The sequence below is a fragment of the Siphateles boraxobius genome, unplaced genomic scaffold (genome assembly GCF_051911475.1).
Source record: "Siphateles boraxobius isolate OS27281-9 unplaced genomic scaffold, OSU_SipBor_1 146, whole genome shotgun sequence".
NCBI lineage: Eukaryota > Metazoa > Chordata > Actinopteri > Cypriniformes > Leuciscidae > Siphateles > Siphateles boraxobius.
Window position 1 is genome coordinate 140458 of NW_027508751.1, and position 20996 is coordinate 161453.

A 20996-nucleotide genomic window follows, 5' to 3' on the forward strand; every position below is an offset into this window, starting at 1 on the left:
TATAACTCAAGTTAGAAATTTCATTTTCAGCTCTATGCTCAAAAAAGTGGATTATAACTTTTCCATAAATATAATTAAATTCCATAAAATCTCCTAAAAATAAAAAAATATTAAAGTACCTCTTTGGTTAAAAAAATCCAGCTTTTAATGTTGTTTATGTGTCTATGTGGTGTTTTTAATCTGCTTTAACACAAACCATGTGTAAATTCATAAGTCGACAGCATTGCGGAGTATTTTCTCCTTAAAACTGCAGTGAACCAAAGACAGTCTCAAAAACACGCTTTGAAATCGCTGGTGTTTCTGACGTCACAAACTACCTTGTAACCAATCAGATCAACGTGTGATCGTCAACGAGTGGATCTCTGAGTGAGTGGAGGCGGGGCTCATTTGCATATTCATAGAACTCAATGAGGCAAGGGTGTCGAGTTACATTCAAGATATTTACAAGACGTGACGATTTTTTTTCAATGACAAAAATTTTTACTGTTGGTGATCAAAGAGGATTTTTAAGTGATAAAATTGACTACAGGGGGACTTTAAATTTTACAAAAGTTCATGTTAACTAATGTACTTAATAAATGTTAACACATGATCCCTATTGTAAAGTGTTACAATTAATTCTGAATCACCATGGAAACAAAATATCTTCCAGGGATGATTAGGAGAAGCTCAGTTAGACTCACTGTGTGATGTTTATGCACTCATCTCGATATGAAATAATGCGTGCCCAGTTAACGCTGATAAATGTTAATGAACATTTATAAACCTCAATATAAGCCTTCAGCCCTTAAACAGAACTGATGGACTCAGATCACGTGATCTGCAAGACGATATCAGCCATGTCACGTGAGTATTTAACTCGAGTTTGATTCTGAACAGTTTGACACACACACTTTCATCAGGATCTTCTTTCGCTTTTCTTCATGTTTCAGTGTGTTTTAGTGGATGTGTGAAGTCAAGTTCACGTTAACTATCATCCACTAACTAAACTAACACAATCTTCATGTGTTAATCTTAAGAAGTCTTCCTGTTCAGTTCAGTTTACAGTAAATGACTCTTGCTTTGATGTTTTGAATCACATTTAGACATTTGTTTATGCTGGAAAACCAGACAAACATGCTAAGCAACAAAAAAAAACGCATCACAACAACAGCATTGTTCAGGATTTGCATTTCCACAGGATGAGGAACTATTCCTCGTTTTAATTTGTAATAATAATACTTGTCAATGTCCCTGGTTTGCATGAAAGCTCCATCAGTATCAACAACATTCACACGGATATTATAATGTAAATACAGAGCGAATCTTCAGTATGTGATGAAGATGTGCGATTCTCTCAGGTCAGCGTGAAGAATCACTTCAGCCAATCAGAGGGCTCCCCCTGCTCCTGCTGCTCTCTGATTGGCTCTCGCGTGGCAGACTCTCATTACGAGCTTCATCTTCTCACATCACGAGCTGAAAGTGAGACGAGAAGAACTAAAACACTGAAACTCCTTCAATTCGTGTTTTTATTTCAGTGAAGATGAACAACAGGAAACAGGAGTGTGTGGAAGCGCTCAGATATCTCAGGTAAAACACACACACACACACCTGTGCACTTCTAAACATGATGATCCTCCTCAGTGTTTCTGTCTTGTTTTCCAGCACAAATATTTAAACATTCATAAATCAAGATTCATTTACTGGAGAAGAAGCAGAATAACTGAAGATATTAAGTAAAAAATTTATTAAATTGAAGTGAGTTTGTTTAAAACCAGTATTATTGTATTTTCATTGAGATACTATTTTATTTTTTATTAGTTTTTTTTACTTTATGTATTTTTATATTAGTTTTTTTTAATATATTTTAGTTTATATATTCAAATGTGATTTTCTTTTTTTTTGTGAAGTTTTAGTGATTTCATTGTGTGTCTGTGTATATATATATATATATATATATATATATATATATATATATATATATATATATATATATATGTCTAAATAGTTTTTATTGTAATTTTTTATTTAAGTTTTAGTTTTTCTTTTTTAGTACATCAAGTTAAAACAAGAAATCTTGCCTTTGCAACTTGCTGCATTAAAATAAGCTTAAATTGTTCTAAATTTTATTTAATTTCAGTTAACATTCATTTTATTTCAAGTAACAAAACCGTGTTTTATATTTAGTTAACTATAATGAACCTGCACACAAGAGCAAAAATCTGCCAGTGGAGTCAGAAAAATCCTCTTAAATCACAGAGAAAACAAGATTATTTCGGACTCCACTGGCAGATTTTTGCTCTCTTCATTTTGCTTCATTTTTGACTTAATATCTTCAGTCATTTTGCTTCTTTATTCTTGATTTAAGAATGTTTAGATATTTGTGCTGGAAAACAAGACAGAAACACTGAGGAAGAGCATCATTTGTAGTGTATTAATCTCTCTTCAGATTAAACTGCTTTATTTTCTTGTATTATAAGCGCAATACACACAGACACACTCCTGCGGTTGTTAAAGCAGTTCGTCTTTTTTACAAGAGTTAAAGTTTTCCAGAAACTCATGAAAGATGTTTTCTGCACTTTGAAGCATCTGATGTTTTCTGAGGAACTGAAGACGTATGAACTTCCCTGACTCTCTCTCTCTCTCTCTTCACTGGGATATGATGATATAATATGATATATAACTGCATTAGAACAGTAATGTGCTTCTGCTGTGTCTCCTCGTGATCCGAGCGGGAGACCGGAGCTTTAATCCGCTCCTCATCCGGCTGATCCGAAACAGACTGAGATCTGAACACTCGTTCACAGACTGAGAAATAAACAATATTACAGGAAGAGTGCGGACAAACAACACAATCCTGGATGCATAACAGGAAAAAATATGATCATGCAGCTCGTTTTACAACAGCTCATGCACTGGAAAAATGAAAGTAAATAAAACAAAAATTATTGGAGAACACTGGCAGTCAAAAGTTAGGAATATTGAAGATGTTTTAATGTTTTGAAGGAAGTCTCTTCTCACCAAAGCTGATAAAAAATACAGTAAAACAGTGTAAATCATCAGTTTTCTATGTGAATATATAATACAGTGTAATTTATTCCTGTGATCAAAGCTGAATTTTCATCATCATTACTCCAGTCTTCAGTGTCACATGATCCTTCAGAAATCACTATAATATGATGATTGGAAACCGTCATACGCTAGCGTACACAAGTTTGAGGGAAGAAAGATTAGAAATGTATACTCTTAGGCATCAAGGACACATTAAATTGATGTACTTTTGCACTTTCTATTCAACAAAGAATCCTGAAAAATAAAATGTATCACAATTTCCAAAAATAAAATTAAGCTGTTTTCAACACTAATAATAATCTGAAATGTTTCTTGCGCAGAAAATCATCATATTAGGCTCTGTTTACACGTAAATGGTTATTTTGAGACATTTCCCTTCGTTTACACGCAAACAGAGAATTCGCCTCTGAAAACTTTTCTCTCTAAAAACTCTGTTTGCATGTAAACGGAGAAAAACGTAGTTTTAGGCAGCCGCCGTCACAGAACTCGCACACACGTCAAAAGTGCGACATCTATGTTCAAAAGAAAAAGAGGAAGTTGATTTATTGCTGTTGTTGCTATTTTCTGGATTCTGATTGGCTAACGTGGGGTTGAGCTTCTCGTTACACTGCCACCTGCAGGTTTGGCATGCTCTTGACGGCACATATGTCCATATGGGTTTGTGTAAACGAACACTTTTCTGAAAACTGACAGGTGTGCACGATGTTATTTTTGAAAACGGAGAGGGTGAAATGTCCGTTTATGAAAATAGCAGACCACGTGTAAACGTAGCCTTAGCCTTTCAGTGGTTTCAGTGTTTAAGTGGTTTCAGTGTTTCAGTGTTTCATTGGTTTCAGTGTTTAAGTGGTTTCAGTGTTTAAGTGGTTTCAGTGTTTAAGTGGTTTCAGTGTTTAAGTGGTTTCAGTGTTTCAGTGTTTCAGTGTTTAAGGGGTTTCAGTGTTTCAGTGTTTAAGGGGTTTCAGTGTTTCAGTGTTTCAGTGTTTAAGGGGTTTCAGTGTTTAAGTGGTTTCGGTGTTTAAGTGGTTTCAGTGTTTCAGTGTTTAAGGGGTTTCAGTGTTTAAGTGGTTTCGGTGTTTAAGTGGTTTCAGTGTTTCGGTGTTTAAGTGGTTTCAGTGTTTAAGTGGTTTCAGTGTTTAAGTGGTTTCAGTGTTTCAGTGTTTAAGTGGTTTCAGTGTTTAAGTGGTTTCAGTGTTTAAGTGGTTTCAGTGTTTAAGTGGTTTCGGTGTTTAAGTGGTTTCAGTGTTTCAGTGGTTTCAGTGTTTCAGTGGTTTCAGTGTTTCAGTGTTTAAGGGGTTTCAGTGTTTAAGTGGTTTCAGTGTTTAAGTGGTTTCAGTGTTTAAGTGGTTTCAGTGTTTAAGGGGTTTCAGTGTTTAAGTGGTTTCGGTGTTTAAGTGGTTTCAGTGTTTCAGTGTTTAAGTGGTTTCGGTGTTTAAGTGGTTTTCAGTGGTTTCAGTGTTTAAGTGGTTTCAGTGTTTCAGTGTTTCAGTGGTTTTCAGTGGTTTCAGTGTTTCAGTGGTTTCAGTGTTTCAGTGTTTCAGTGTTTAAGTGGTTTCAGTGTTTAAGTGGTTTCAGTGTTTAAGGGGTTTCAGTGTTTAAGTGGTTTCAGTGTTTAAGTGGTTTCAGTGTTTAAGTGGTTTCAGTGTTTAAGGGGTTTCAGTGTTTAAGGGGTTTCAGTGTTTAAGGGGTTTCAGTGTTTAAGTGGTTTCGGTGTTTAAGTGGTTTCAGTGTTTCAGTGTTTAAGTGGTTTCGGTGTTTAAGTGGTTTTCAGTGGTTTCAGTGTTTAAGTGGTTTCAGTGTTTCAGTGTTTCAGTGGTTTTCAGTGGTTTCAGTGTTTCAGTGGTTTCAGTGTTTCAGTGTTTCAGTGTTTAAGTGGTTTCAGTGTTTAAGTGGTTTCAGTGTTTAAGTGGTTTCAGTGTTTCAGTGTTTAAGTGGTTTCAGTGTTTCAGTGTTTAAGTGGTTTCAGTGTTTCAGTGTTTAAGTGGTTTCAGTGTTTCAGTGTTTAAGTGGTTTCAGTGTTTAAGTGGTTTCAGTGTTTAAGTGGTTTCAGTGTTTAAGTGGTTTCAGTGTTTCAGTGTTTAAGTGTTTCGAGGGCTTCAGTGGTTTCAGTGTTTCAGTGTTTCATTGGTTTCAAACCAAGTGGTTTCAGTGTTTAAGTGGTTTCAGTTTTTCAGTGTTTCAGTGGTTTCAGTGTTTTCAGTGTTTCAGTGTGATGATTTCACGGTACACGTGTGTAGCGCTGCAGACCGACCATACCCCCATACCATACCATTTTTATTTATATAGCACATTTAAAAAACAAAAGTTTACAAAGTGCTGAACAAGAAAAAACACTAATATAAAACACATGGAAACACATCAAACAACAAGACTACACAGCTCTCAAGCTGGGTTAAAAGCCAGGGCATACAAGTGTGTCTTAAGACGAGATTTAAAACATTCAATGGTCGGAGATAATTTGACCTGTGATGGTAACTCATTCCACAGTTTGGGTGCTGCTGCTGCAAAAGCACGGTCACCCCTGGTTTTTAACCTGGTTTTTTGAGTGACCAGCCGAAGTTGGTCAGTAGACCTAAGGGATCGTGGGGGGTTATAGACTTGTAAGAGGTCTGAAATATAATGAGGTGCCAACCCATTTAGTGACTTAAAAACAAACAATAAGATTTTAAAATGTATTCTAAAATGGACCGGAAGCCAGTGGAGCGAGGCCAGCACTGGTGTAATGTGTTCATGCTTGCGAGTTCCGGTTAAAAGACGAGCGGCCGAGTTTTGTACTAACTGTAAGCGTGAGAGAGAGGATTGGTCAACGCCAATGTAAAGCGCATTACAGTAGTCTAGCCGTGTTGAAATAAATGCATGAATCAAAGTGCTTACGAGATAAAACCGGTTTAATTTTAGCTAAAAGCCTCAGATAATAAAAACTGGATTTAACAACATTATTTATCTGTTTATCAAGTTTAAAACCACTATCCATTTTCACACCCAAATTTGTCACTACGGGTTTCGCAAATTGTTGCAGGTAGCCCAGGTCAACAGAAATGTTATCACTGACCCGACTGGGGCCAAACACAATGACCTCAGTTTTATCTTCATTTAAATTTAAAAAGTTTGAAGACATCCAGTCTTTAATATCTTTTAAACACTCTAGTAGAGGTACGAGGGAGTTTTCACCTTTTTTAAGGGGCAGATATATTTGGGAATCGTCCGCATAGAAATGGTAGGAGATGCCATGCTTTCTAATTATGCTTCCTAGGGGAAGGAGATATAATGAAAAGAGAAGTGGTCCAAGAATTGAGCCCTGTGGAACACCGCAAATAAGGGGGGCAGTAGATGAACCAAAGTCCCCAAGCTTTACTGAAAAGCATCTTCCAGACAAATATGACTTAAACCACTGCAAAGCAGTGCCCCTGATACCAACACTGTGCTCTAGACGCGAGATAAGAACTGCGTGGTCCACTGTATCAAATGCGGCGGTGAGGTCTAAAAGCACTAGTATGGCAGAATTACCAGAATCAGTGGTTAATAACAGGTCATTAAAAACTCTTAAAAGTGCAGTCTCAGTGCTATGAAGTGCCTTAAAACCAGATTGAAAAATCTCAAAAATACCATGTACATCTAAGAAAGACTGCAACTGTAAAAGTACAGTCTTCTCTAAAATTTTTGAGATAAAAGGAAGCTTCGAGATAGGTCTGTAATTGGATAAAACCAAGGAATCCAGATTTCTTTTTTTAATCAGGGGTTCCACAACTGCTTCTTTAAAATATGCTGGCACAACACCTGCTGCCAGACTACTATTTATGATTTTTGAAACATTCGGGCCAATTGTCTCCCAGGTTTCCTTAAAGATGCGAGGGGGCACAATATCAGTAGGACAATATGAGGATTTTAGCTGAATGACTATTTTAGTGAGATTTGAAAGTGACACAGGCTCAAACTGGTTGAGAACAGTTGACCGACGAGGGAAGCGTTCCAGCTTTGGCTGAATCTCAAGATGCTGAAGTGAATGATGATTTGATCTGATGTTTGGGCTCCTGTGTGGAAGGATCTCCTATTGGGTTGTTGTTTCCCTGCGTGAGTTCAGGAACTGAGGAGCCGAACGCCTCAGGGATTCCCCATCGATCCCGATCACAGAAGGGCAGCGGATCATCTTCCCACAGGAGTCCTGGAGCAAAAACATCCCAGTGACGACCATCAGCACAAGCCACATTTAGTGCTTTTATTCATGCATTCATTTCCATGTCTTGCAGGTTTAACTTTCATTAGTCATGTTTAAAACTAGTATATTTCTAGAGTTCATCCCAAGTGGTTTATTTATCATGTTTTGCAGTAAAGAGGAGGCCGTTTCCATGGAGACGGAGTTGCTAAGGGATTATGGTTTTGGACGGCAACAGCTGACGGAGATTCTGGGACACGCGTGTGCGAACGCCATCGCAAAGGTCTGCAGGAACGAGTCTTTAATCAGTACATCCACCATTCATTAGTAGTTCCTGAAAAACCGTATGAAAACATTACTTTCCTGTTGCTCACTGATAAACTGATATTAATGAGTACAGGTATATAAACATTCTTAAATTAAGATACATTTACTGGAGAAGCAAAATGAATGAAGATATTAAGTCTTGTTTTCAGAAAAAATTTGTGTTTAAAACAAGATCAAATATCTGGCAATGGAGTCAGAAAAATTATCTTGTTTTCACTTTGAATTAAGTTTATTTTTCTGACTCCACTGGAAGATATTTGTTCTTGTTTTAATCTAAAACTCACTTCATTTTGATGCATTTTTCATTGAACAAGAAAATACTATTTCAGTGTTTCTACTTCAAAATTTCACACGCATTACTTGCCAATTCTTTGTGATTATTTGTGACAATTTGAGTGAAAGTAAATTCTAGACCAACTTTTTGTCATTGTAGAAACAATTTTCACTCAGAAATTATTTTTTAAACTTACTAGCAATTCATGAGTTGGTTAGTAACACATTGAATTAAAGTAGAAAGAGAATTGAGAGCAGAAACGAATAAAAAAGAATAAAAACAAAATAGTGAGTCAAATTCTGGTACAAAGAAAAAACAAAGAGGGTTAGGGAATTTTTTCCCAGTTGTTGAGTGTACTGTTTACAATTTCTGGTTCTCTTTTCAAGTAAATATTAGATAAATATATTAGTCAAGAGTCCATGATTAAAATGCAGAGCAGAGACACAGAATTCTTTAACTGTTGCAGTCTAATGTCAAAAATAAAATAAAAAGTTTAATTGGTGCGGCATGTCAAAGTTTTTAATTGCTGCGGTCTAACGTAAAAAAAAACGTTTAATTGCTGCGGTCTAACGTAAAAAAAAGTTTAATTGCTGCGGCCTAACGTCAAAAAAAACATTTAATTGTGGCGGTCTAACATCAAAAAAACATTTAATTGCTGCGGTCTAACGTCAAAAAAATGTTTAATTGTGGCGGTCTAACGTCAAAAAAACATTTAATTGCTGCGGTCTAACATCAAAAAACATTTAATTGCTGCGGTCTAACATCAAAAAACATTTCATTGCTGCGGTCTAACATCAAAAAACATTTCATTGCTGCGGTCTAACGTCAAAAAAATGTTTAATTGTGGCGGTCTAACGTCAAAAAAACATTTAATTGTTGCGGTCTAACATCAAAAAACATTTCATTGCTGCGGTCTAACGTCAAAAAAATGTTTAATTGTGGCGGTCTAACGTCAAAAAAACATTTAATTGCTGCGGTCTAACATCAAAAAACATTTAATTGCTGCGGTCTAACATCAAAAAACATTTAATTGCTGCGGTCTAACATCAAAAAACATTTAATTGCTGCGGTCTAACGTCAAAAAAACGTTTAATTGTGGCGGTCTAACATAAAAAAAAATTTAATTGTGGCGGTCTAACGTAAAAAAAAATGTTTAATTGTGGCGGTCTAACGTTAAAAAAAAACATTTAATTGTGGCGGTATAACATAAAAAAAAAATTAATTGTGGCGGTCTAACGTCAAAAAAAACATTTAATTGTTGCGGTCTAACATCAAAAAACATTTCATTGCTGCGGTCTAACGTCAAAAAAATGTTTAATTGTGGCGGTCTAACGTTAAAAAAAAACATTTAATTGTGGCGGTCTAACGTCAAAAAAACATTTAATTGCTGCGGTCTAACATCAAAAAACATTTCATTGCTGCGGTCTAACATCAAAAAACATTTAATTGCTGCGGTCTAACATCAAAAAACATTTAATTGCTGCGGTCTAACGTCAAAAAAACGTTTAATTGTGGCGGTCTAACATAAAAAAAAATGTTTAATTGTGGCGGTCTAACATAAAAAAAAAATTAATTGTGGCGGTATAACGTAAAAAAAAACGTTTAATTGTGGCGGCCTAACGTAAAAAAAAACGTTTAATTGCTGCTGTCTAACATCAAAAAACATTTAATTGCTACGGTCTAACGTCAAAAAAATGTTTAATTGTGGCGGTCTAACATAAAAAAAAAATTACTTGTGGCGGTCTAACGTAAAAAAAAATGTTTAATTGTGGCGGTCTAACATAAAAAAAAAATTAATTGTGGCGGTATAACGTAAAAAAAAACGTTTAATTGTGGCGGCCTAACGTAAAAAAAAACGTTTAATTGCTGCTGTCTAACATCAAAAAACATTTAATTGCTACGGTCTAACGTCAAAAAAATGTTTAATTGTGGCGGTCTAACATAAAAAAAAATTTAATTGTGGCGGTATAACGTAAAAAAAAACGTTTAATTGTGGCGGCCTAACGTAAAAAAAAACGTTTAATTGCTGCTGTCTAACATCAAAAAACATTTAATTGCTACGGTCTAACATAAAAAAAATGTTTAATTGTGGCGGTGTAACATAAAAAAAATGTTTAATTGTGGCAGACTAACATAAAAAAAACGTTTAATTGCCGCTGTCTAACGTCAAAAAAACGTTTAATTCTGGCGGCCTAACGTAAAAAAAATGTTTAATTGTGGCGGTCTAACATAAAAAAAATGTTTAATTGTGGCAGACTAACATAAAAAAAACGTTTAATTGCCGCTGTCTAACGTCAAAAAAACTTTTAATTGTGGCGGCCTAACGTAAAAAAAAACGTTTAATTGCTGCGGTCTAACGTCAAAAAAATTTTTAATTGTGGCGGTCTAACATAAAAAAATGTTTAATTGTGGCAGACTAACATAAAAAAAACGTTTAATTGCCGCTGTCTAACGTCAAAAAAACGTTTAATTGTGGCGGCCTAACGTAAAAAAAAACGTTTAATTGCCGCTGTCTAACGTCAAAAAAATGTTTAATTGTGGCGGTCTAACGTTAAAAAAAAACATTTAATTGTGGCGGTCTAACGTCAAAAAAACGTTTAATTGTGGCGGCCTAACGTCAAAAAAAAAGTTTAATTGTGGCGGCCTAACGTAAAAAAAAAGTTTAATTGCTGCTGTCTAACGTCAAAAAAAATGTAATTGCTGCGGTCTAACGTAAAAAAAACATTTAATTGTGGCGGTCTAACGTCAAAAAAACGTTTAATTGTGGCGGTCTAACGTCAAAAAAACGTTTAATTGTGGCGGCCTAACGTCAAAAAAACATTTAATTGTGGCGGTCTAACGTCAAAAAAACGTTTAATTGTGGCGGCCTAACGTAAAAAAAACGTTTAATTGTGGCGGCCTAACGTAAAAAAAAACATTTAATTGCTGCGGCCTAACGTAAAAAAAAACATTTAATTGTGGCGGTCTAACGTAAAAAAAACGTTTAATTGCTGCTGTCTAACATCAAAAAACATTTAATTGCTACGGTCTAACGTCAAAAAAACGTTTAATTGTGGTGGTCTAACATAAAAAAAATGTTTAATTGTGGCGGTCTAACATAAAAAAAATGTTTAATTGTGGCAGACTAACATAAAAAAAACGTTTAATTGCCGCTGTCTAACGTCAAAAAAACGTTTAATTCTGGCGGCCTAACGTAAAAAAAATGTTTAATTGTGGCGGTCTAACATAAAAAAAATGTTTAATTGTGGCAGACTAACATAAAAAAAACGTTTAATTGCCGCTGTCTAACGTCAAAAAAACGTTTAATTGTGGCGGCCTAACGTAAAAAAAAACGTTTAATTGCTGCGGTCTAACGTCAAAAAAATTTTTAATTGTGGCGGTCTAACATAAAAAAAATGTTTAATTGTGGCAGACTAACATAAAAAAAAAGTTTAATTGCCGCTGTCTAACGTCAAAAAAACGTTTAATTGTGGCGGCCTAACGTAAAAAAAAACGTTTAATTGCCGCTGTCTAACGTCAAAAAAATGTTTAATTGTGGCGGTCTAACGTTAAAAAAAACCATTTAATTGTGGCGGTCTAACGTCAAAAAAACGTTTAATTGTGGCGGCCTAACGTCAAAAAAAAAGTTTAATTGTGGCGGCCTAACGTAAAAAAAAAGTTTAATTGCTGCTGTCTAACGTCAAAAAAAATGTAATTGCTGCGGTCTAACGTAAAAAAAACATTTAATTGTGGCGGTCTAACGTAAAAAAAACATTTAATTGTGGCGGTCTAACGTCAGAAAAACGTTTAATTGTGGCGGTCTAACGTCAAAAAAACGTTTAATTGTGGCGGCCTAACGTCAAAAAAACGTTTAATTGTGGCGGTCTAACGTCAAAAAAACGTTTAATTGTGGCGGCCTAACGTCAAAAAAAAAGTTTAATTGTGGCGGCCTAACGTAAAAAAAAAGTTTAATTGCTGCTGTCTAACGTCAAAAAAAATGTAATTGCTGCGGTCTAACGTAAAAAAAACATTTAATTGTGGCGGTCTAACGTAAAAAAAACATTTAATTGTGGCGGTCTAACGTCAGAAAAACGTTTAATTGTGGCGGTCTAACGTCAAAAAAACGTTTAATTGTGGCGGCCTAACGTCAAAAAAACGTTTAATTGTGGCGGCCTAACGTAAAAAAAAACATTTAATTGCTGCGGCCTAACGTAAAAAAAAACATTTAATTGTGGCGGTCTAACGTTAAAATTCTTGGTTAGTAACACATTGAATTAAAGGGGTGGTAAAACAAATTTTTTCAAAGGCTTGATTGTGTTTGTGGGGTGCACTGTAACATGTGTTCATGCTTTGTGTTTAAAAAAAATGCATTTATTCCCTCCTTGTAAAAACGGTCTGATGGTTTCCGGGTTCTATGAAGCCATTCTCTCAAAACTACGCAATGGGCTCAGATTGGTCAGCTGGCCCAGTGTGTTGTGATTCGCTAACCGCCTAGTGCACGTTTTCCAGAAACATCACGCCGCGTACCTTTACCGCTAGCCTAGTTTGTGCTTTGGTGTATTATAAACAATGGCGTCAATAAAACCTATAGATACAGACGGTTGGTCTGGGAACGCCCCCGGGAACGCCCCGTCACTTGATGTGAATTTAGCCCATGGGGGAAAACATTGCCTTGGCGCTCATTGAAATACACGCGACAATCATGCCGAAGAGGTGCTGTGTCGTTTTCTGTACCGCCAATAAACAAACAAATTATGAATTGAAGTTCTACATCCTTCCTAATAAACACACAGAACCGGAAAGGAGGACAAAATGGCTACAAGCAATAAATAGTAGTGTAATACTTCTGTGATGTTCTGTAATTCCTCTATAGTACTTCTATAGTATGTCCCAAAATACTATAGTATTCCTATATGATTACTATAATATTTTGTCCTAAAATACTAGAAGATTCCTATAGTTGTTTTTCATAAGGGATGTCTCATTCACAGGAGTGTTATCAGCTGAAGGCTCGCTTGCTAGGCCAATCGCTACGGTCTACACTCGATACACACTGCAGTCTGTGAGTTAGGGATCACTGTCGGCACACTCCCTCGGCAACCTCGTACTACTGACCACCGTTTTACAAAACGATTAATAGTTTGGAGTGAAGCATACGTACAATTTGTTAGTGACAAGGTTTTATGGAGTTATAGTATGCAACATATGATTGAGTTACAGGCTAATGTTACGGGAGCTACCGCGATGTCTCTTACCTGGAGATTCAACCAGATAGCAAAATATGTCTGGAAACGACACCATTTCCTCGGGTCATTGACCCAGTTTTCAATTAAATATGGGCAATCGTACCATATTGCAGTTAATTTAGCAATATATCGTTGCCGGTCGGCAGGCGTCAATGCTTCGCAATAAGACATTTTGTCATTCAAATACACATGATGTTCGCGGTGTTTTCCCCCACGCCGACCACGCCCCCCAACTATGACGCGTTCCCGAATGTATAAATGAGCATTTATCAAACCAGCAGAAACAAACAGTGTTGTCATTTGTTTACTTCCTTGCTACAACGTACAATTAACAATACGAACTATTACAGGAAAACACATCGACGAAAAATAAATCATACGTACAGGTTGTGGCCCGTAAACAACAGCTTCTGTTCTTACAGTTGGAGCTGCTCCATCTTTCAGCACAAGCCGATGTGCGAATCCTGCATTGAACTCGCCAAGATTGTGGAAACTTTCCTCCGTAACATGTGCAGCACAGAGAGCGAGATTTGGGTCACAATTATGAGGGACAGAGTTAAAAATAAATTTTAACCATTGATCCCTAACTCCCGCGACCGTAGGAAGGCTGAACAAAACAGACCTGCAATCCGGATGAAAATAACAGCAGCGTTTCGACGGCATTGCGGCGGCAACAGCCTACCATACCACAACAACTCTTCTCCAACGCAATATAAAATGGCCTTATTAAGTATTCTCGGAGGAGGGGTTTATGTAAATATCAGGATTAGTGACATCAGCAACCCTGGAGGAATGTGGTGTAGTCCCTACCGGTCGTTTGCTGTAGTCCTTAGAAATTGATTTCTTAAAAAGTAAATATCTCCCTTTGCTTTGAACTTTGAGCGCTGTAACTTTGCAGATGTTGTTTATGCTCAAACAGCAACATTACACACTAGCTAAAGTTAGAAAAGTGAAATCGTGTTTTACCAAAGTAGAAAGACAGTCTTTCTACTTCAATGTCACGTTTGCTTCAATGTTTGTTAGTGATTATTAGTTGTTGATCAGGGATGTGATGATCTCTTCAGACCTTCCCGCTCTCATCTCTGGAGAAACGCCAGGCCACGGTTCTGGTGATCTGTGGACCGGATCAGAACGGGTGTGTGGGACTCGCGTGTGCTCGACATCTCCATGTGTTCGTGAGTCAAAACAGGACTTTAAGCACTACTTTTTTGGTTTTCAAGGACTACAATCAGAGATCTCACTTATCAAACAATATCTTTAGTATTTTTCAAATTCTAAAAATTTTTAAAATGTAATTGTAAGATAATGCTTTCCTTATTCAAGCTGATTATTCCTCCCCATGAATATATGATTGAGCTCGCTGTATCATATACTTGGATATTTATACGAGTAAAAAAGATTGTTTTATTGGTCAGATGAAACACTAATTTTACATATCTTGTCTTTCAATAATTTAAGCACTTTTCAAGTACCTTTCCATTAATATTTTCAAGGGTTTTCCAGGACTTAAACTTCAGTCAAATTCAAGTACTTCAAGCTCTTAAAGCACCTTGTACGAACCCTGGATTTTTGATCATTTTGAAAAATGAGTGGTGAAAGAGTTAAAGATGAGCCCTGAGTGACGGATCTGTGTGTGTGTGTGTGTGTGTGTGTGTGTGTGTGTGTGTGTGTGTGTGTGTGTGTGTGTGTGTGTGTGTGTGTGTGTGTGTGTGTGTGTGTGTGTGTGTGTGTGTGTGTGTGTGTGTGTGTGTGTGTGTGTGTGTGTGTGTGTGTGTGTGTGACAGGATTACATTCCCACTGTGTTCTGTCCCAAACGCTCCTCGGACCGCCTCCATCAGGACCTGACGGTGCAGTGCGAGCGGATGGACCTGCCCTTCCTCTCCTACCTGCCCAACGAGGTCAGATAAACCAGACTAAACCTTCCTCTCCTACCTGCCCAACAAGGTCAGATAAACCAGACTAAACCTTCCTCTCCTACCTGCCCAACGAGGTCAGATAAACCAGGCTAAACCTTCCTCTCCTACCTGCCCAACAAGGTCAGATAAACCAGACTAAACCAGACTAAACCTTCCTCTCCTACCTGCCCAACGAGGTCAGATAAACCAGACTAAACCAGGCTAAACCTTCCTCTCCTACTTGCCCAACGAGGTCAGATAAACCAGGCTGAACCAGACTAAACCTTCCTCTCCTACCTCCCCAACGAGGTCAGATAAACCAGGCTAAACCTTCCTCTCCTACCTGCCCAACAAGGTCAGATAAACCAGACTAAACCAGGCTAAACCAGACTAAACCTTCCTCTCCTACCTGCCCAACAAGGTCAGATAAACCAGACAAAACCAGACTAAACCAGGCTAAACCTTCCTCTCCTACCTGCCCAACGAGGTCAGATAAACCAGACTAAACCAGGCTAAACCTCCCTCTCCTTCCTGCCCAACGAGGTCAGATAAACCAGACTAAACCAGGCTAAACCTTCCTCTCCTACTTGCCCAACGAGGTCAGATAAACCAGACTAAACCAGGCTAAACCTTCCTCTCCTACCTCCCCAACGAGGTCAGATAAACCAGACTAAACCAGTCTAAACTCGGCTAAACCAGACTAAACCTTCCTCTCCTACCTGCCCAACAAGGTCAGATAAACCAGACTAAACCAGGCTAAACCAGACTAAACCTTCCTCTCCTACCTGCCCAACAAGGTCAGATAAACCAGACAAAACCAGACTAAACCAGGCTAAACCTTCCTCTCCTACCTGCCCAACGAGGTCAGATAAACCAGACTAAACCAGGCTAAACCTCCCTCTCCTTCCTGCCCAACGAGGTCAGATAAACCAGACTAAACCAGGCTAAACCTTCCTCTCCTAACTGCCCAACGAGATCAGATAAACCAGTCTAAACCAGGCTAAACCTTCCTCTCCTACTTGCCCAACGAGGTCAGATAAACCAGACTAAACCAGGCTAAACCTTCCTCTCCTACCTCCCCAACGAGGTCAGATAAACCAGACTAAACCAGTCTAAACTCGGCTAAACCAGACTAAACCTTCCTCTCCTACCTGCCCAACAAGGTCAGATAAACCAGACTAAACCAGGCTAAACCAGACTAAACCTTCCTCTCCTACCTGCCCAACAAGGTCAGATAAACCAGACAAAACCAGACTAAACCAGGCTAAACCTTCCTCTCCTACCTGCCCAACGAGGTCAGATAAACCAGACTAAACCAGGCTAAACCTCCCTCTCCTTCCTGCCCAACGAGGTCAGATAAACCAGACTAAACCAGGCTAAACCTTCCTCTCTTAACTGCCCAACGAGATCAGATAAACCAGACTAAACCAGGCTAAACCTTCCTCTCCTACTTGCCCAACGAGGTCAGATAAACCAGGCTGAACCAGACTAAACCTTCCTCTCCTACCTGCCCAACGAGGTCAGATAAACCAGACTAAACCAGGCTAAACCAGGCTAAACCTTCCTCTCCTTCCTGCCCAACGAGGTCAGATAAACCAGACTAAACCAGGCTAAACTTTCCTCTCCTTCCTGCCCAACGAGGTAAGATAAACCAGACTAAACCAGGCTAAACCAGACTAAATCTTCCTCTCCTACCTGCCCAACGAGGTCAGATAAACCAGACTAAACCAGGCTAAACCAGACTAAACCTTCCTCTCCTTCCTGCCCAACAAGGTCAGATAAACCAGACTAAACCAGACTAAACCAGGCTAAACCTTCCTCTCCTAACTGCCCAACGAGGTCAGATAAACCAGACTAAACCTACCTCTCCTAACTGCCCAACGAGATCAGATAAACCAGACTAAACCTGGCTAAACCTTCCACTCCTACTTACCAAACGAGGTCAGATAAACCAGACTAAACCAGGCTAAACCAGACTAAACCTTCCTCTCCTTCCTGCCCAACGAGGTCAGATAAACCAGACTAAACCAGGCTAAACCTTCCTCTCCTAACTGCCCAACGAGATCAGATAAACCAAACTAAACCTTCCTCTCCTTCCTGCCCAACGAGGTCAGATAAACCAGACTAAACCAGACTAAACCTTCCTCTCCTAACTGCCCAACGAGGTCAGATAAACCAGACTAAACCAGGCTTAACCTTCCTCTCTTTCCTGCCCAACGAGGTCAGATAAACCAGACTAAACCAGACTAAACCTTCCTCTCTTTCCTGCCCAACGAGGTCAGATAAACCAGACTAAACCAGGCTTAACCTTCCTCTCTTTCCTGCCCAACGAGGTCAGATAAACCAGACTAAACCAGACTAAACCTTCCTCTCCTTCCTGCCCAACGAGGTCAGATAAACCAGACTAAACCAGGCTTAACCTTCCTCTCCTTCCTGCCCAACGAGGTCAGATAAACCAGACTAAACCTTCCACTCCTACTTACCCAACGAGGTCAGATAAACCAGACTAAACCTTCCTCTCCTACTTGCCCAACGAGGTCAGATAAACCAGACTAAACCAGGCTAAACCAGACTAAACCTTCCTCTCCTACCTGCCCAACGAGGTCAGATAAACCAGACTAAACCAGACTAAACCAGGCTAAACCAGACTAAACCTTCCTCTCCTTCCTGCCCAATGAGGTCAGATAAACCAGACTAAACCAGACTAAACCAAGCTAAACCTTCCTCTCCTAACTGCCCAACGAGGTCAGATAAACCAGACTAAACCAGATTAAACCAGGCTAAACCAACCTAAACCTTCCTCTCCTTCCTGCCCAACGGGATCAGATAAACCAGACTAAACCAGATTAAACCAGGCTAAACCAAGCTAAACCTTCCTCTCCTTCCTGCCCAACGGGATCAGATAAACCAGACTAAACCAGATTAAACCAGGCTAAACCAAGCTAAACCTTCCTCTCCTTCCTGCCCAACGGGATCAGATAAACCAGACTAAACAAGGCTAAACCTTATAGAACCTTTAGTTCTACAGCATTTATTAATCTTAATTTCCACCTTTACTAATAAAATTCTCATGTCATAAGTTGTGCCTGTTAACATTAGAACCGAAGTATTGTTTCTCGTTAGTTGATGTGAACTAATGCATTATGGTCATAAAAGCTCATATTCAGTAAACTAGTTTGAAATCTGTTAACCTCATTAAATCTCCGCCAGAACAGGGAATCAGTGTTTCGGTGGCACAGATGATCAATAATAACATGATCTGGTTTTGTTCTTGAAGCTGCAGCTCCTCAACGAAGCGTATAATCTGGTTGTGGACGCGGTTCTGGGTCCCGAAACGGACCTGGCGTCGGTGGGCGAGCCCCTGACCGGAGTTCTGCAGACCCTACGAGGACTCCGCGTCCCGATCGCCAGCCTGGACATCCCGTCAGGTGCCCAACCGCTGGGTTATTCCTGTGCTTGAACATGTTCCCACAGATTCTCCCGTTCATGAGCCTCAGCTTTGGGAGATATAGAACCTTTTAAGGGTTCATGCATCGTGTATTTTCATGCATTTTAATTTTAATAAAATGTTCTTAATTAAACTACTTGTTAACATACTTTACAAGGTTTTATACATAGCTCATTAAAATGTTTTATTGATAAAGTATGTTAACTGGTAGGTTAATTCAGAAAATTTTATAAACATTTAAATGCATAAACATAAAATGCAATTTAAAAAAAAACTAAATGCATGTTAGGAACCCCTAAAATGTTCTATACATACATTTTTCTGTTGATAAAGTATGTTTAATGAGTTGTTTAATTCAGACATTTTTATTAAAATTAAAATGCATACAAATAAAATGCATTAAAAAAACAAAATACATGATGGGAACCCTTAAAATGTTATACTGCTATATAACTTTTTAGGGGTTCCCATCAGGCGCTTCGTTTTTTTTTCTGCATTTAATTTTTCTGCTGATAAAATGTTGAGTTGTTTAATTCGGAATATTTTATTAAAATTGAATGTATAGAACTTTTTAGGGGTTCCCATCATGCATTTTATTTTTCCAAATTAAACAACTCCTTAACATACTTTTTCAACAGAAAATTCTATGTATAGAACCTTTTAGTTCCCATCATGCATTTAGTTTTTAATGCATTTTATTTTTTTTAAATTAAACAAAACACTTTATCAGCAGAACGAGTCCAGAACAGTAGAGTTCTCTATAGAAGCACACTCCCTCTACGAACATCTGTTGTGTGTGTGTGTGTGTGTGTGTGTGTGTGTTTGAGACTGTGACACTGTGTGTGTGTGTGTGTGTGTTTGAGACTGTGACACTGTGTGTGTGTGTGTGTGTGAGACTGTGACACTGTGTGTGTGTTTGAGACTGTGACACTGTGTGTGTGTTTGTGTGTGTGTGTGTGTGTTTGAGACTGTGACACTGTGTGTGTGTGTGTGTGTTTGAGACTGTGACACTGTGTGTGTGTTTGAGACTGTGACACTGTGTGTGTGTGTGTGTGTGTTTGAGACTGTGACACTGTGTGTGTGTTTGAGACTGTGACACTGTGTGTGTGTGTGTGTGTGTGTGTGTGTTTGAGACTGTGACACTGTGTGTGTGTGTTTGAGACTGTGACACTGTGTGTGTGTGTGTGCGTGTGTGTTTGAGACTGTGACACTGTGTGTGTGTGTTTGAGACTGTGACACTGTGTGTGTGTGTGTGTGTGCGTGTGTGTTTGAGACTGTGACACTGTGTGTGTGTTTGAGACTGTGACACTGTGTGTGTGTGTGTGTGTGTGTGTGTTTGAGACTGTGACACTGTGTGTGTGTGTTTGAGACTGTGACACTGTGTGTGTGTGTGTGCGTGTGTGTTTGAGACTGTGACACTGTGTGTGTGTGTTTGAGACTGTGACACTGTGTGTGTGTGTGTGTGTGCGTGTGTGTTTGAGACTGTGACACTGTGTGTGTGTTTGAGACTGTGACACTGTGTGTGTGTGTGTGTCCGCAGGCTGGGATGCGGATGAGTCTGCTTCTCAGGGAATCAGTCCAGCGCTCCTGGTTTCCCTGATGATTCCCAAGCTCTGCGCTCGGAGTTTCCCCGGATCGCACTTCCTGGCGGGACGCTTCCTTCCCTACGACATCCAGAAGAAGTACGAGCTGAACCTGCCCCGCTTTACTGGGACCGAGCCGGTCGTGGAGCTGTGATCGTGTGTGTGTGTGTGTGTGTGTGGATCGAGTGACTGACACAAGTCAAGTCATGTGAATGCTCCACTTTATTAAAGTATAAATGTTTGCTCAATGTTCTTCCAGTGTTACATTTACTAAATAAAACGTTTCTTTGTCCAGACATGCGTGTAAGCTGATAAATGACTGTTTCAAAACATTTACTCTTTTAAATGCAAATCAACGTCATCACAGTGTAAACTCGGGACTTTCAACATTCATATTTACTTATTAATGACAGGAAACAATATTCCTTGGATGTAAGTCAGGTTTTATGAAGGTAATTTTAAGACTTTAAAAAGACCTTTTTAGGAACACGTAAATAAAATGTAAGGAATAAATTGAAGGGAACACATTTACGTCAATATGTTCTGTCTGAGAAACACAATGAGTTTGAAAATGCAACTTCCAATAGATTTAAATCATTTTAGAAAGCAGAAGCTTGAATCCCTCAGTTCCCAAACTATAGAATATGGAAATAACTTTTACTCAATCTTCTGAACACACGGCACAAAACTATTTTATTTTCACAATCTTCCGGTGTTTTCAAGTGCAAATGTCTCTTAAAAATATTGTCATTTTGTATCTCCAGTAAATGCACCTTGATTTAAGTCTAAATGAAGCAAGTTTATGATTAAAACAAGAACTCATGAAAATGCTCCTTTAAATTAAGAAGATTTTTCATAACGCATTAAAAGATATTTGTTCTTGTTCAACTTAAAAAGGTAAGACATTTTACATCTCAAGTAAATGCATCTTGATTTAAAGTTGGTTTGGAAAACAGGACAAAAATACTGAGGAAGATATTAATTTTTAGTAAATGCCATGACTTTATAGATGCAAGACATTCTGCTCTTATAGAAGACGGTTT

The 20996-nt window shown here is 38.4% G+C and overlaps 1 protein-coding gene across 2 annotated transcripts; it reads left to right on the forward strand.

Moving 5' to 3' along the window:
• The first annotated feature begins 869 nt into the window (after positions 1-869).
• LOC143738507 (yjeF N-terminal domain-containing 3-like) lies at positions 870-20249 on the forward strand. Of its 2 annotated transcripts, none has more exons than XM_077230486.1 (6): positions 870-1569; positions 7376-7484; positions 14092-14202; positions 14812-14925; positions 18200-18350; positions 19911-20249. In XM_077230486.1, the coding sequence occupies exons 1-6, from the start codon at positions 1523-1525 to the stop codon at positions 20105-20107; spliced, it is 729 nt and encodes a 242-aa protein (XP_077086601.1). In that variant the 5' UTR covers positions 870-1522; the 3' UTR covers positions 20108-20249. The 2 variants fall into 2 exon arrangements, with proteins under 2 accessions (XP_077086601.1, XP_077086602.1); XM_077230487.1 differs by lacking the exon at positions 870-1569 and adding an exon at positions 3590-3671.
• The last annotated feature ends 747 nt before the right edge of the window (positions 20250-20996 follow it).